This window comes from Zalophus californianus, chromosome 3 (assembly GCF_009762305.2).
Source record: "Zalophus californianus isolate mZalCal1 chromosome 3, mZalCal1.pri.v2, whole genome shotgun sequence".
In the NCBI taxonomy this organism is placed as follows: domain Eukaryota; kingdom Metazoa; phylum Chordata; class Mammalia; order Carnivora; family Otariidae; genus Zalophus; species Zalophus californianus.
This window is the reverse complement of record NC_045597.1, coordinates 148,813,257-148,829,439: the sequence shown is the minus strand read 5'-3', so window position 1 is coordinate 148,829,439 and position 16,183 is coordinate 148,813,257. Positions and strand designations below refer to the sequence as shown.

At 34.3% G+C, this 16,183-nt stretch overlaps 1 protein-coding gene across 1 annotated transcript in view; it reads right to left on the bottom strand.

The window, feature by feature from the left end:
* Positions 1 to 2,096: 2,096 nt before the first annotated feature.
* The window catches only part of LOC113920334 (histidine triad nucleotide-binding protein 1-like), a 135,265-nt gene continuing 121,178 nt past the window's right edge, over positions 2,097 to 16,183 (bottom strand). The window contains exon 3 of the mRNA XM_035726851.1: positions 2,097 to 2,685. Coding sequence (XP_035582744.1) covers positions 2,251 to 2,685 — 435 coding nt within the window. The 3' untranslated portion in view covers positions 2,097 to 2,250. The remainder of the gene's footprint in view (positions 2,686 to 16,183) is intronic.

Here is a 16,183-nt window from a genome sequence, read left to right as displayed (position 1 = left end):
TGTGGGACTCAATCTCAAGACGCTGGGATCATGACCTTAGCCGAAGGCTTAACGACTGAGCCACCCAGGTGCCCAGGGGGTGGGATTTTTGACAAAATCTTGTCTCTGCCTTTCCTACCCATCTCAATGTAGCCCTTTTATCTCTTGTTGTGGAGGAAGCTGTTCAGTTAGTTTTCAGTTCCCCTTTAGTGGGAATTATTTCACATGTAGTTGTAAATTTGTTGTGACCATGGAAAGAAGTGAGTTCATGGTCTTTCTATGCTGCCATCTTGTACTATCCTCAACAAAATTTCTACTTATATTTTGATCTAATATATCTTACATCAGATTAAATCTTTTTTCCAGCAATCTCTGTAAAAATATTCAGGTACACAGAGCAAAATAAACACAAATGAACTTCCTTTGTTTAGACGAATACATAATAAAGGAACAAATGCTTCTTATATTGAATGTTAATTCCACTGTATACATATGCATATCCTGTTTCATGACATAACTGGGTGGACTCAGAGAGTGATACAATAGATTGTAATAATTTTATCTGGCTGCTTTCATTTACTGGGCCAATGTTTTTCTTTTCCCATGAGAACTCTCTATAGAAGTAGAGCACCAATGCCTGTTTCACCCTTAGGGCAAGTAGCTCATGAAATATAAGAAAGTGCTCTGTATTTTAGGAGTATGAGCATGGAAAGAAAAGACTTTGGAAAAGTAGAGGAAATTTTTAAAGCATGTAATAGCATGGAGAGGGATGTTCTCTGAGATACAGCATAACTTGGAAAAAATTGAATATACCTTTTACCAAGTGTGATATGGGGAGACTAGAAGGGGAATTGGGAAAGCAGCTCAAATAAACTTTTCCTGGGAGTGGTCTTATTAACTCCATACTAAGGCAGAACTGTTTGAAATTTTCAAATCTTGGCACCTCTAGATAAATGGATAGAAGTTCCAAACACAATTAAAATATCATTACATATTATCTTTTTAAAAACCTTTCTTTGGAATTTGAAGATATATCAGCTATGCATCACACACATTCTGACTTATCCTTCCTGAGGAAGACTATGAGTTTCCTTATTTAAAAAAATGTTTTGGATCTTATCTTCATAAAGTGATGCCAAAATGTTCTCAAAAACTGACTTCAAACTGTTCCTTCTTGATTAACCTTTAACATCTGATATTATCTGATCCATTGAAATTTTGTTTTACTAAAACAGTTGTTCTGAACCTAGGAACAATGTCCACATTTGACAAATATTCATATACTGCATTTTAGATAAAATCAGACTCATTTGGCATTTACTTATAATACATATTTGGGCCGTTAGCTGAATATTTGTTTTATTTGCCCTTAGATGATCAGATAAACTGTCATACATTTGAATATTTATTCTAATTAGCTGGTAGTTATTCTTTCTATGTTCTACTTCATGAATACAGTATAAAAGTTAAACTATGTTTTTAGGGTTAAAAGATTCAATTTTAAAATATGTATATAAATATTTTAATATATGATATATAACTATAAAGCACTTTACAAATATAAATTATTAGTATATTACTTTATACCTACCAAAAAATAGCAAAATTGTTGCATGCTTCATTTTCAATTGCTTTAATAACCTAAAGAGTTTCTAAGAAATTCAATTCATTGAATTCCCTTTGTAACAACTCTCTAAACTTTAGTGAGCATAAAGTGCAGCTGGCAGGCATGCTAAAAATGCATATCCATAGAAATTTAGATAAGTCATGTCTTCTGTAGGCATAACATATCTTTCTTTCTGAAAAATTACAAAGTCGTTGATATTTAGATTTTCAATAGACCTCCAGTTAGAGAATCGCTTTTCTGTGTAGCAGGCCATACAGGAATGCTAAGTAAATTCTTTTTTTTCCAGCTTCATTAAGGTGTGATTGACAAATATTATATATATTCAAGGTGTGCAATGTGGTGTTTTGATATATGTATATATTGTGAAATGATTACCACAATCAAGCTAATCAACATATCCATCACCTTGCATAGTTACTTCCGTGTGTGTGTGTGTTGGGGGAGAACATGAGATCTACTCTTCTAGCAAATTTCTTTTTTTTGACTGTAAACCATGCAACATTGTCTTTTATTTTGTATGGGTTTTAAAAATTATTTCCTCAATCTCTCCATACACAGACAAAAGTAAGTATACTGTTTAACATACTGGAACTGGGAAATATTGACCATTGCCCAGAGAAGGGAAAATTATCCCTAAAACATGCTTAACCAGGAGGCCAATTCATCTGCCGACCTCCAAGAACATGGAGATGAACATGATAGACAGACTGTCCCCCATCTGAACCTTCATTCACCACCATTCGATAATCCTTCTTCAGGCCCAGATCAGCAGCACATTTCTTGCCAACAATCATTAAATGTCCAAGAAGACGTTCATCTTCTTCTGCTACAGAAATCTGAGATATAGGTTTCTTGGGTACCACCAGAAAATGAGTTGGTGCTTGAGGGAAAATGTCATGGAAAGCAAGACACTGGTCACCCTCAAAAATGATTTTGGCTGGGATTTCCTTGCGAATGATCTTCCCGAAGATCGTGTTGCCACCAGGCCGTGCGGCCTGTGCTTTGGCGATCTCATCTGCCGTCTCGGCCTCCCTCCCGCGCGGCCGCCCCGGGGAGAAGCTCGAGAGGAGGGAGCTCTTCTAGCAAATTTCAAGTATACAATATATTAACTATAGTCACGATGCTATACATTACGTCTTGAGAACTTATTAATCTTAGAACTGAAATTTTCTACCCTTGACCAACATCTCCACTTTTTATATACCCTCCAACTCCTGGTAACCAATATTCTACCCCTGTTACTATGAGTTTGACCTTTTTTTAGATTCCATATATAAATGAGATCAAACAATATTTGTCTTTCTGTGATGGGCTTATTTCACTTGTTGTAATTCCTCAAGGTTCATCTATGTTGTAGCAAATGATAGGACTACTATCTTTTTTAAGGCTGAATAATATTCTATTGTATATACAGATGTATCTATATATATATTTCACATTTTCTTTATCTAGTCATCTGTCAATGGACACTGAGGTTGTTTCCATAACTTGATTACTGTGAATAATGCTGCAATGAACATGAGACTGCAAATATCTCTTCAAGATACTGATTAATGTCCCTTGGATATATATCCAGAAGTAGGATTGATAGATCATATGGTAGTTCTATTTTTAATTTTTTGAGGAACCTCTGTACTCTTTTTCTATAATGGGTGTACTAGTTTATATTCCCACCAATAGTGTACAATGGTTCTCTTTACTGCACATCCTTGCCAACACTTATCTTTTGACTTTATTGTTTTTTAGAGAGGATGGTGGGGGAGGGAGAGAGAAAATCTTAAGCAGGCTTCACACCCAACACAGGAACCAGCACAGAGCCCAACACCGGGCTTGATCTCACGACCCTGAGATCATGATCTGAGCCAAAATCAAGAGATGGATGCTTAACCAAATGATCTATTCAGGTGCCCCTCCTTTGACTTTTGATAATAGTCATCATAAGCAATATGAGGAGATATCTCATTGTGGTTTTGATTTGAATTTCCCTAGTGATTTGTAATGCTAATCATCTTTTCATATACCTATTGGCCATTTGTATGCCTTCTTTGGAAAAATGTAGAATCATGTACTTTGAACATTTTTTCATTGGATTATTTATTTTTGTTGTTGAGTTGAATGATTTCCTTCTATACTTAAGTATTAACCCCTTATCAGATATATGGTTTGCAAATATTTTCTTCCATTCCATAGGTTGCATTTTCATTTCATTGATTGTTTCCTTTGTTGTACAGAAACTTTTTAGTTAGATGTAGTTGCATTTGTTTATTTTTGCTTTTGTTGCCTATGCTTTTGGTGTTAAATTCATGAATTCATTTCCAAGAAGACTGTCAAGTTTTCCTGCATATTTTCTTCTAGGAGTTTTATAATTTCAGGTCTTATATTTGAATCTTTAATCCATTTGGACTTTATTTTTGCATATGGTATAATAATCTAATTTCATTCTGTGGCATGTGGCTATCCACTTTTCTCAACACCATTTGGTGAACTCTGTCCTTTTTCCATTGTGTACTCTTGGCACCCTGGTTGAAGGTCAGTTGACTGTATATGCATGGGCTCTTTATTCTGTTCCATTTTCTTGTATATCTGTCCTTATGCCACTACCATACTGTTTTGGTGACTGTAGCTTTGTAATATGTTTTAAAATCAGGAAGTGTGAGGTATTCTGTTAATATGTTGGTATATAATTTTCCAGATGACTTTGGCTATTAGGGCTTATTTGTGGTTCCTATGAATTTTGGATTGTTTTTTTCTTTTTCTGTGAAAAAATGTCATTGGAATTTGACAAAAAACTGCATGAATCTGTAGATCATTATCCTCTGCAGATTGAATCAAATGCACATTTCAATAATGTTAATTCTTCTAACCCATGAATTTGGTTGTCTTTCCATTCATTTGTTTTCCTTAATTTCTTTCAGTAACATTTTATAGTGTTCAGTAGACAAATCTTTCACCTCCTTGGTTAAATTTATTCCTAAGTGTTTTATTCTTTTTGATTATTTTAGATTACGATTGTTTTCTCAATGTCCTTTTCAGATTGCCCACTGATAGTATACAGAGACAAATAATTTTTGTATGTTGATTTTGTATCCCATAACTTTGCTGAATTTTTAAATTAGTTCTAACAGTTTGTGTGCATGTGTGTGTGACCTTTATGTATACAATCATATCATCTGAAAAGATAATCTTACTTATTCTTTTCCAATGTGAATGCCTTTTACATTATTTTCTTGCCTAATTACTCTGGCTGGGACTTCCAGTACTATGTTGAGTAGAAGTGGAGAGAATGGACATCTTTCCTTGTTTCTGATCTTAGAAAATAAAACTTCCAGTTTTTCATCATTGAGTATGATGTTACCTGGGGACTTGTCTTATATGGCCTTTATTATGTGAGAGGTAGGTTGTTTCTACACCTGATTTATTGAGAGTTTTTAACATGAAAAAAAAATCTCATTTTGTTAAATGCCTTTTCTGCATTTATTGAAATGATCATATGATTTTTATCCTTTGTTCTGTTAATATGTTGTATCATATTAATTTATTTGCATATGTTGAACCATTCTTTCATCCCAGGGATAAGTCCCACTTGATTGTGGTATTGTATGACCCTTTCAGTGTGCTGTTTCATTCAGTTTGCTAGTATTTCATTGAGGATTTTTGTATCTATGTTTACCAAGATATTGGCCTGTAATTTTCTTTCATTGCAGAGTCCTTGTTTGGTTCTGATATCAAGGTAATGCTTGTAAAATGAGTTTGGAAGTGTTCCCTCCTCTTCCATTTTTGGCAAGAGTTTGAGAAGCATTGGTGCTAATTCTTCTATAAGTGTTTGGCAGATTCACCTGGGAAGCCATCTGGTCCTGGGATTTCTGTGTTGGGAGAATTTTGATTACTGATTCAATCTCCTTACTCATTATTAGTCTGTTCAAATTTTATATCTTCATGATTCAATCTTGGTAGATAGTATGTTTCTAGGAATTCATCCATTTCTTCTACATTATCCAATTTGTTGGTGTATAATTGTTCTTAGTAGTCTCTTTTGACTGTATTTCTGTGGTATCAGGCATAATGTCTCCTCTTTCATATCTCATTTTATACTTCTGAGTTTTCTTTTTTCTTAGTAAGTCTAGTGGAAGGTTTGTCAATTTTATCCTTAAAAAAAAAAAAACTTCTACTTTTATTGGTCTTTTCTATCATTTTTCTACTCTTTATTTTATTTATTTCTGCCCCAGTCTTTGTTACTTCCAAGGGGATCCCTCTTGGTACTGGGTCCAGCCTATGGGCACGCTCACAGTGGTAGTGACACTAGTGTCTGATGCACAGGTGTCTTTTCTGCAGTGTTGGTAATGGGGTATGAGGCACAGGAACTTGTAGAGCAGTGGCAGAATGGGGTCCCCGGTATGGGCACATGTTGAGCAACACCACCTCTGGGGTTTGAGAAGCAGGCCACCACCCCTGGGCCTAGGGCTCCAGGGACCAAAGAGTGGCACTCATGGGGTGACCATGGAGCCAGTGTCCAGAGTTCAGGTGCATGTGGAGTGGCTATAATTCTAGGCTACAGAAGTTGCATTGGGTTGGAAGGAAGTGGGTAGCCCTGGTCCCAGGGCAGTGCAAAGTGCTTCTTGGGGGGAAGAGCGACAGTAGCAGCTCCCACTCCAGGGGTCTGCAGCAACATTTCTATTGGTTATCTCAGTGGCGAAAGCTGCCAGTGTCTTCTCTGAAGCAGGCTACTGCAGTCCATGTCAATGAACACTACAGAGTCCTCCACTGAGAGAGCTGTGGGGAATCCACAACTGTGGTGGAGGCTGTTGAGGTCCTCAGTGACAAGGGCTGCCAGGTTCCCCCACAGAGCAGTCCACTGAGGACCACAGTGGTACCCACTGCGTGGCTGCTCCTGATAGTCCTTGCTTTTCTTTGCTCCCAGCCCTCTCCAAACATCTCAGCTATGCTGATAACAACAGCGATCCTTTCGGGCTATTCTCCACTTTTTGCTCCACTGTGTTGCTGCAGGTTGTTAATTAAACTCTTGAGCCCTCCCAGGCCTATTTTGTTCTTGGATATCTAATTATTGTTTTTTGTGGGAGGACAATAACTGTAGCTCCTATTCTACCATTTTGCTCTCACCACTTAAGTAAATTTTCTAAGAAAGTACAATCTTTAGTACGTTTTAGAAATTTACCCAATGCACAGAACGGAGTCTTAGAGAACCACCTCTAGTGTAAAACAAATTGCCTGTCACATAACAAACACATTTGTAAATATAAAACACATATAAGAAACCATGCATGTTTTGCTATTAATTAAATCCCCAACTTCTAAATCTTTATAATCTTATTTGGAAAGAAGATATATATGTACAAAAAGAATTACAGTACACTGCAAGATGGTACAAAATGAAGTGCTAATTTGGATATAATTAGACAATAAATGATATAATATGCACAACAAATACTGTTGAATTAAATTAAATTTGAGTCACCAGTGAAGACTATGTAATAGAAATTGATTTGTACTTCAAATAGCTGATTGGTTTTGTGTATAAAAAGGCAGGGCTAAGGTAAAGAAAAGGATGAAAAAGGGAAGGCTTTCCAAAAGAGCTGGAAAAAATAAAGTAAAAGAAATCATGGCTTACCATGGAAGATCAGTAGCCTGTGTGAGGAAAACATGAAATCATTCAAGCAGAAAGGAAGCTTACTAATCAAAAAGAGTATTCAGAATATTTGTAGAGACCATATAAAGAGTATATATTTGAAATATAAATAATACCTTGCTAACCACCACCCATAATTAATTTTGTTATTTTAAAATTTCATTTTTTATCAGAACAATACTGGTTAAATTTAATAGTTTTTTCTAAAGGTCTTTGGAGTATATCTTTTGTTCCTCTAATCATACATTGACATGCAAGATTGAAATTCCATGGTATAAAAAGACTAAATATTTATAGAATATGATTTGTGAAGGATTTAGAAAATATCAGTTTATTGCATAAGAAATTTAAAATAAATTGAAACATTAACTTTTGGCCATGAATTTTTAAGCTTGTAAAATCCTCAGGGGTGCCTGGGTGGCTCAGTCGGTTATGTATCTGACTCTTGGTTTCAGCTCAGGTCATAATCTTAGGGTTGTGAGATCAAGCCCTACATCGGGCTCTGCACTCAGTGCAGAGTCTGCTTGGGATTCTCTCTCTTCCTCTCCCTCCCGTTCTGCCCCTCACCCTGCTCACATATGCACTCTCTCTCTCTCAAATAAATAAATAAATAAATAAAATCTTAAAAAAATAAACTTGTAAAATCTTCAGATCTATATTATCAGTGATGCTGTTAAGGATTTCTTGTAAAGTAATCATGTTTGTATAGCATCACTTGATCACATTTTGGTTACAACTAAAGTCACATTAATATTCACCCTATGTCCATGTCTGCTGAAGCATTTAGAGTACACAAAAGCTAGCCTTTAAAAAATCCAGAGGCCCAATCACTTTGGCAAAATGACAGGCCAAGAACCAAGGATTGTACTCCCTTTCATCTGCTGTCCCTGATGCCATGTAACATTGGAACAGCTGAATCACTTGAATAGACTGCATCTTTTTTCACTCTGAATCTCATTATGCATCTTATCACAATACACCTTTTCAGTAGATACTTGTTCATTAATCTAGGGCCAAGGGGTTTTTATTATCAAATCCCTTGACTTTTACAGGCTTGCTTTTACTTAAATACAAAATATTTCCCTCTGACTTTAATGATAGTTTCCCTCTGACTTTATATGTAGTTTTCTTCAGACTCTATAGTGTAAGAAAGTCTTTGGATGTAGAAAAACAAGCAAACAAAAAAACTCAGTAAGTTAGAATCCAAAAGATCTGATTTCTTACTTTTCCGATATTCTTTGACTTTAAGAGTCAGTGGATTTACTGCCACCATCCCAGGTCTAGAGTATAGACTCTAGCCTGAGCAGTTTTTAAAGTGCAAGATTTGAGGAAACCTGGTTTAAGAATGAACCTTACAAAGTTGGGTTTGTTTGGCAGTCCCTAAGACAGTAGGTTTCAAGGTAAGGGAAAGGGGCCCTTTTGATAGCTCAGGAAACATTTTCTATTGCCAGTTATATTCAAAACACCTTAACATTTAAACCTAAAATATATCTACATTTGTGTTCAGGACATGAGTTGACAATTAGATTTTTTTTTTTAATTTAAAACTTCCTAGGAGGAGCCAATAAGGAAATGACTTCACAAGGTAATGTTAATATAATGATTTGTCTTGTACATTTTATAAGATAGCTAAAGACAACATAATTCATCACAATGTTTTCTCAATTTACTTAACATTAACTTCTGTGTTAGCATTTAAATATATTTAATACATATGTATATAATGTGTATTTATATTTATATATAATATATTTATGTATTTTTAAAAATATTTTTACTTTTATAGCCTTAAAAATATTGTAAAATAATCCACTACAATCCTCTCTTTACTGGGATTTCATTCCTACTTTTAAAAATTACTATTCACATTTTAGAAAATAATGATGGCATTTCTATTTCATTTCCAAATATATGACCTACAGTGACATTAACCTTTTAATGGTAAAGAAATGTTAGAATGAAAAAACAAAGCAATTTTTCTTAAATACCAATTGCTTTCTTTTCCTAGAGATGGAGTTTTGCTGCTTTTTTATTTTTGTTAAATTTATAAACACTATTACAGCATTTTCTTTGTAAAACAACTTTGGAAATACATATAAATGAACTAAAAGAATATCAAAAGATTCCTAAGACTGATGCAGGACTTCAAACTGTGTTGTAAGTTATCTATAGAAAGCTGTTGAATTTAATCATGCAGGCGTGGAATTTAGTGGTTAAAAATCAGTAGGCAGGGAAAATTAAAACTAACACAATATAATGGTATTGAGGTATTTTTCAAAAGCCTTACAATCTTAAAGGATATGAGTTTCAAAATTCTGAATTATTTAGTTACGCCATATGAATTATAAGGTCAAATCCCCATTAATTTAAGAGATAAAAATCTAATTAATACAATCTTCAATATGGTTAAATTTTATTTTCTTTTTCACAGTTCCTTTACATTGATTTTCTTTTTCACAGTTCCTTTACACTGATTTTCTTTTTCGCAGTTCCTTTACACTGATTAACGTTAATTATTTTAGAAATATAAACACTTCTAAATGTACCATAATATATGACTTTAATTTTTCATTTATTCTCCAATATTTGTTGAGCACTTCCTAGATGTTAGGCACTATGAATGATAAAATAGTAATGTACTAATTCTGCCTTGAAGGAACATTGAATCAAGCAGTGGAGATCAGATGTTTATTAAATAACCTCAAGTTAAGATGGAAAATTGTACTGTGAAATGGATCTAGGTAAACTACTATACAAATTAGAGAAAGAAGAGATGGCCTTTAAGTGGGAATCAGGAAAGTGTTGTGCAAGTGGTGACATCTAAGGTGAACACTGAAGGAGAGACAAAAGCAATCGGGGATGAAGATCATTTTAGAGGGGACAAGAGAACTGTATAAACAGAGGCACAAGAAAAGAGACAAATACACAGGGAACAACAAAGCAATTTACTTTGGATTGAGAATGAGATGCATAAAATGCACATTAGTGTAAGATATGATTGGGAAAGGTGGCTGGAATTTGATTATAGAGAGGATGGCTAGATATTCTGAAACAGAACAGTTTCAAGACTGAATAGGGTACTATAATTAATTATGCCAGAACAAGTATAAACCTGGACTAGCTCAAGCACAACCAGCATGATCATGCTATGTATGGGAGATCTTTAATCCCAAGCCACTATATTTGGATTTAATTGTTAGGCATGGGGACTAAAGGAGTATTCAGCATATATAGGGTACTTTAAAATGGAAATTGTACCTAGTGGGAAAACCAGTTAAGGCATGGAGAATAATTAGGAGTCTATGGAACGTAATTAACTCTTTATGAATATACTTCTTATTCCACAGATTTTTTTTTTTTTTGGCTTAAATGTGTAACAGTGAAGACAGGTTGGCCAAGTGTTCAAAAGGGTGGAAATATGTGACTGAAATAATTTCTATCCAACACACATTAAAAGCACAATAACAGCTATCCAGGGTATCACCTCATTTTTGTTGTCAGATGCTGTTTTCAGATGAAGTAATTTCCTGATATTTTGGTTTTAACAACATTTCTTGCCTTATGTTAGTTTTCAAAATGAAGAACATATCAAATTGATGAAGAAATTTATCACCATTTAATGCCATTTATTTTGAAGATTGGTTTTAAAAGATATAATTAACATCAGTGCTCCAGCCTGCTTTCTTGTTTCTATGACATGATTGTGTTTAGTTGATATATGTATGTCCTTCAAAATTCTAAGTCAGTGAAACTATTGGATTTTACATTTAATCGTCTGTTGATCTATATTTGTCTTTTGTAAAATATCCTAGGGCTCTGTGCAAGAGAATGACATAGATTTGTAGATATCTCAAGGCAAAAGAAATTTGATTCCTTTTGAGGTTAGATTTGCTGCTCACCTCATTAAGAGACTGAGTGGCTAATTCTCATGAGGAGGAATTTGATCTATGATTAATAGAGTTCATGATAAAACCTTAGTAGTACAATGTAACTTAAAACCACAATAAATCTCCTCCTATATTTAAAACTAAGTATGGATATTATATAAAACTGTTAATGCATGAAAGAAGAAATATAAACTACCTAAACAATAATGAACTATATCTTTTACCAAAAAGGATCATTTTGCCGTTTTATAAATTCTGAAAATTTAATGCAATTATTGGCTTTTTCCAAAAGAAATAGTAATAAAGAAATTCCGAAAGGCTAAATAACTATAAATTATATATAAGCAAAAATATATCAAAAGTCAATCTTACAATCTCTTGTTCATTTGTGCAGGAATGTACAAAAATATTTTGTATTTTTGGCCAGCCGAACAAAAGTGGTGAGAGTGGACTTCCTTGTCTGCTCCCGATCTTAGGAGAAAAGCTCTCAGTTTTTCATCACTGAGTTTGATGTTAGCATGAGTTTTTCATATATAGCTCTTATTATGTTCCCTCTACACCTACTTTGTTGAGGATTTTTATAATGAATGGATGCCGGTACTTTGTCAAATGCATTTTCTGCAGCTATTGAAATGATCATATGGTTTTTATCCCTTCTCTTGTTGATGTGATGTATCACTTTGATTGATTTGCAAATATTGAACCATGCTTGCAACCCAGGAATAAATCCCATTTAATCATGGTGAATGACTTTTTTTTATGTATTGTTCGATTTGGTTTGCTAACATTTTGTTGAGGATTTTTTGCATCAATGTTCATCAGAGATATTGGCCTGTACTTCTGGGGTTTTTTGGTAATGTCTTTATCTGGTTTTGGTATTGGGGTAATGCTGGCCTCATAGAATGAATTTGGAAGCTTTCCTTCCTCTTCTATTTTTTAAACTAGTTTGATAAGAATAGGTCTTAATTCTTCTTTAGATGTTTCATAGAATTCATCTGTGAAGCCACATGGTCCTGGACTTTTGTGTTGAGAGATTTTGATTACTGATTCAATTTTATTGCTGGTAATCAGTCTGTTCAAATTCTCTATTTCTTCCTGATTCAGTTTTGAAAGGCTATATATTTCTAGGAATGTATCCATTTCTTCTAGGTTGTCTGATATTTTGGCATATAATTTTTCATAATATTCTCTTAAAATCCTTTGTATTTCTGTGGTGTCGGTTGTGATCTCTCCTCTTTCATTTCTGATTCTGTTTATTTGAGTCCTTTCTTTCTTTCCCTTTTGATGAATCTGGCTACAGGTTAATCAATTTCATTGATCTTTTCAAAGAACCAACTCCTGGATTTATTGATCTTTTCTATTTTTTTTAGTATCTATTTTATTTGTTTCTGCTCTAATCTTTATTATTTCCTACCTTCTATTGGTTTTAGGTTTTGTTTGTTCTTTTTCTAGCTCCTTTAGGTGTTTTGTTAGGTTGAGATTTTTTTTTTTTTTTTCTTCTTGAGGTAGGCCTCAATTGCTATAGCTTCCCTTTTAGAATAAATTTTGCTGCATCCCAAAGATTTTGGACTATTGTGTTTTCATGTTCATTTGTCTCCATGTATTTCTTAATTTCCTCTTGGATTTCTTGGCCCATTCATTGTTTAGTAGCATGTTATTTAACCTCCATGTAATTGTGGTCTTTCCAGATTTTTTCTTGCAGTTGATTTCTAGTTTCATAGTTTTGTGGTTAGAAACTATGCATAGTATGACTTCGATTTTTTTTAATTTGTTGAGACTTGTTTTGTGGCCTAATATGTGATCTATTCAGGAGAATGTTCCATGTGCACTTGAAAAGAATATATGTTCTGCTGTTTTAGAATGGAATGTTCTGAATATATTTGTTAAATCCATCTGGTCTAATGTGTCATTTAAAGCCACTGTTTCCTTGTTGATTTTCTGTTTGGATAATCTATCTATTGATAAGGGTGTTAAAGTCTCCTACTATCTTGTATTACTATCAATTACTTCCTTTATGTTTGTTTTTAGTTGCTTTATGTATTGGGGTGTTTCCATGTTGAGTACATAAATATTTACAATTGTTATATCTGCTTGTTGTGTTGCTCCCTTATGATTAGGTTTGTCTCTTGTTATAGTCTTTGTTTTACAGTCTGTTTTGCCTGATATAAGTATTGCTACCCAGGCTTTCTTTTCACTTCCATTTGCATGATAAATGGTTTTCCCTCCCTTCACTTTTAATCTACATCTGTCTTTAGGTCTGAAATGAGTCTCTTGTATGCACCATATAGATGGATCTTGTTTGCTTGTTTGTTTTTTATTTATTCATTTGAGAGAGAGAGGAAGAGCATGAGCAGGGGGGAGGGTCAAATGGAGAGGGAGAAGCAGGCTCCCCACTGAGCAGGGAGCCCTATGCAGGGCTTGATCCCAGGACCGTGGATCATGACCTGAGCCGAAGGCAGATGCTTAACCAACTGAGCCACCCAGGCATCCCTGGATCTTGTTTGTTTGTTTTATCCATTCTGTCACCCTGTGTTTTTTGATTGAAGTGTCTAACCCATTTCTATTCGAAGTAATTAATGATAGGTATATACTTATTGCCATTTTGTTACTTGTTTTTGTAGTTATTCTCTGTCCCTTTCGTCTCTTGGTCTTTTCTCTCATGGTTTGCTGGCTTTCTTTAATGATATACTTGGATTCCGTTCTATTTTTTGCATACCCATTACAGGTGTTTGATTTGTTACCATTAGGTTTATAGATAACATCTTATTCATCTAGAGGTCTATATTAAGTTGATGGTCACTTAAGTTTAACCCCTGTTCTCAGAATTCTAACATTTATTTTTTAATACTGTTTTTATTGAAAAAATTACATGTATCATGATAAAAAAATGCACATTGCATGAAAATGAAAGGGTATAAAGTGAAAAACAAACCTCTTTCTGAAGCTCATTCTCCAAAGGCTACCAATGGGCACAGATTTTTTTTTTTAATTCCAGAAATATTTTGTGCTTATAAATATAAAAATATGCTTTTCTATAAACTCAGGTAGGAACATATAACATGTAAACAGCCTTTATGTTTGACGGAATTTATTTTGATGATCTTTAATATCCATGCAAATAAATACATTTGTCTTAATCCTGAGGTAGTTTAAATAGCATCAGATTATCTGTTCTAGAAGGTTTGAGAGGGATAAGCTATGACATATTTGAGCCTGATGCCTTTTAGAAAGACACTTAAGCTGCTTCCAATATGCCAGATTTTTCAACAAGCTACTGTAAGCATTTCTGTACACATTTCCTTGTAAATATGTTTCAGAGTTTCTCTAAAGCAAATTTTCACGTGTGAGTGCATGAAGAGTCATTCGTGAATATTTGACAAAATGCTAATGTCTGTGCTCCTCTTAGATAAAATAAATACAAGCCTCCTCGTGGGCATAGGCATTGGCATTTTTGGAAAAGCATCCAAATGATTCCAATGTGCAATTAAGTTTGAGAACTATTGATTTTCAGGATACATGTAAAATTAGAGTTTAGGGATGATATTTACTTACTGTTTTAATTGAAAGTTTTTATGCTATGTTGTAATATGTTTTTGGATGTTTACCCCTTACACTTCCAATTTTTCTGCTTTTAACTGATTGTTTTTCTCATATAAAATTTATCTTCAATTTCTCTGGTCCTTCCTTACTCAAATAAGACAGCTATATTTATTAAAATGTTATTTAATTTGTGCATGAAACTTAAGGAGGAGAATTCACATGGAGCATTGCCAGTAACATCTGAGAATCCTTTTGCAGTTTAATGTAATTCTACAAATAGCTCATTTCAGCAGTGTGGACAGTTGGTATGAGCCATTTTGGTTGTTTCCAGCTCTTCCTCTATTTCATGATTTCCTGGAACTATTGTGGCTTTCTTGAGCTTTGCATTTATAGTCCTCCAATAGTTTTACTAGCTTCCAATTTCCTACTTTAATCCTTCCCTGTACAAAACACTTGGAGAGGTTTTCATTTTTCTGACCAAGTCATAATGACTACAGACTACAATGTATTTATTGACAAAACCTCCAGATATTATTTCAGTAAAGGTATTTATTTTTGTTCATCTTTAAATTCTTCATCTTTAAATTCTTCATATACAGGTGAAGTTTCTGATGTTACATGTATAAACTATAATATTATATGATCATATTCCATATGTTTAGAAAATACTTGAATAAGAATAAGAATTACTGCAATTTTTTTTAAAGATTTTATTGATTGATTTAAGAGAGAGAGCACAAGAGCAGGGTGAGGGGCAGAGGGAGAAGCAGACTCCCAGCTGAGCAGGGAGCCCAATGCTGGGCTCCATCCCAGGACCCTGGGATCACGACCTGAGCCGAAGGCAGACACTTAACAGACTGAGCCACCCAGGCGCCCCAGAATTACTGAAATTTAAACTTCGCCATAACATAACGTAGTTGCTTACTGTGATCCTAGAAAGCACAAACCTGTCTAGGATTGAGACTGTCCATTAGTTCCCATTTTGTACACATAATGGAGTAATTGATTTTGAGTTTCAGATATAAATGATTAAGAAATAAGGTTTTAGGGGCACCTGCATGGCTCAGTCGGTTAAGCGTCTGCCTTCAGCTCAGGTCATGATCTCAGGGTTCTGGGATCAAGCCCCACATCGGGCTCTCTGCTCGGCAGGGAGTCTGCTTCTCCCGCTCCCTCTGCCTGCCTCTCTGCCTATTTGTGTTCTCACTCTCTGTCAAATAAATAAATAAAAATCTTTTTAAAAAATAAGGTTTCAAATTGACAAAATAATCATATTTACACCAACAAAAATACATATATTTGAGTACTTAAAAAAAAAAAAACCTATGGTTTACTGGAATACTTAAATCCTAGAAACTAGTGATGTGGTCACTAGTTTCATGAAGATGGAATTTGTATTGTTTTTTATTCTCCTGAATATTTATTAGCTAAGAAGAGGATAGAGAAAAAATATCTTTTGTTTGTTTGTGATCCCTTCCTTGTTCCTCAAATCCTCATAATCCTCATCTC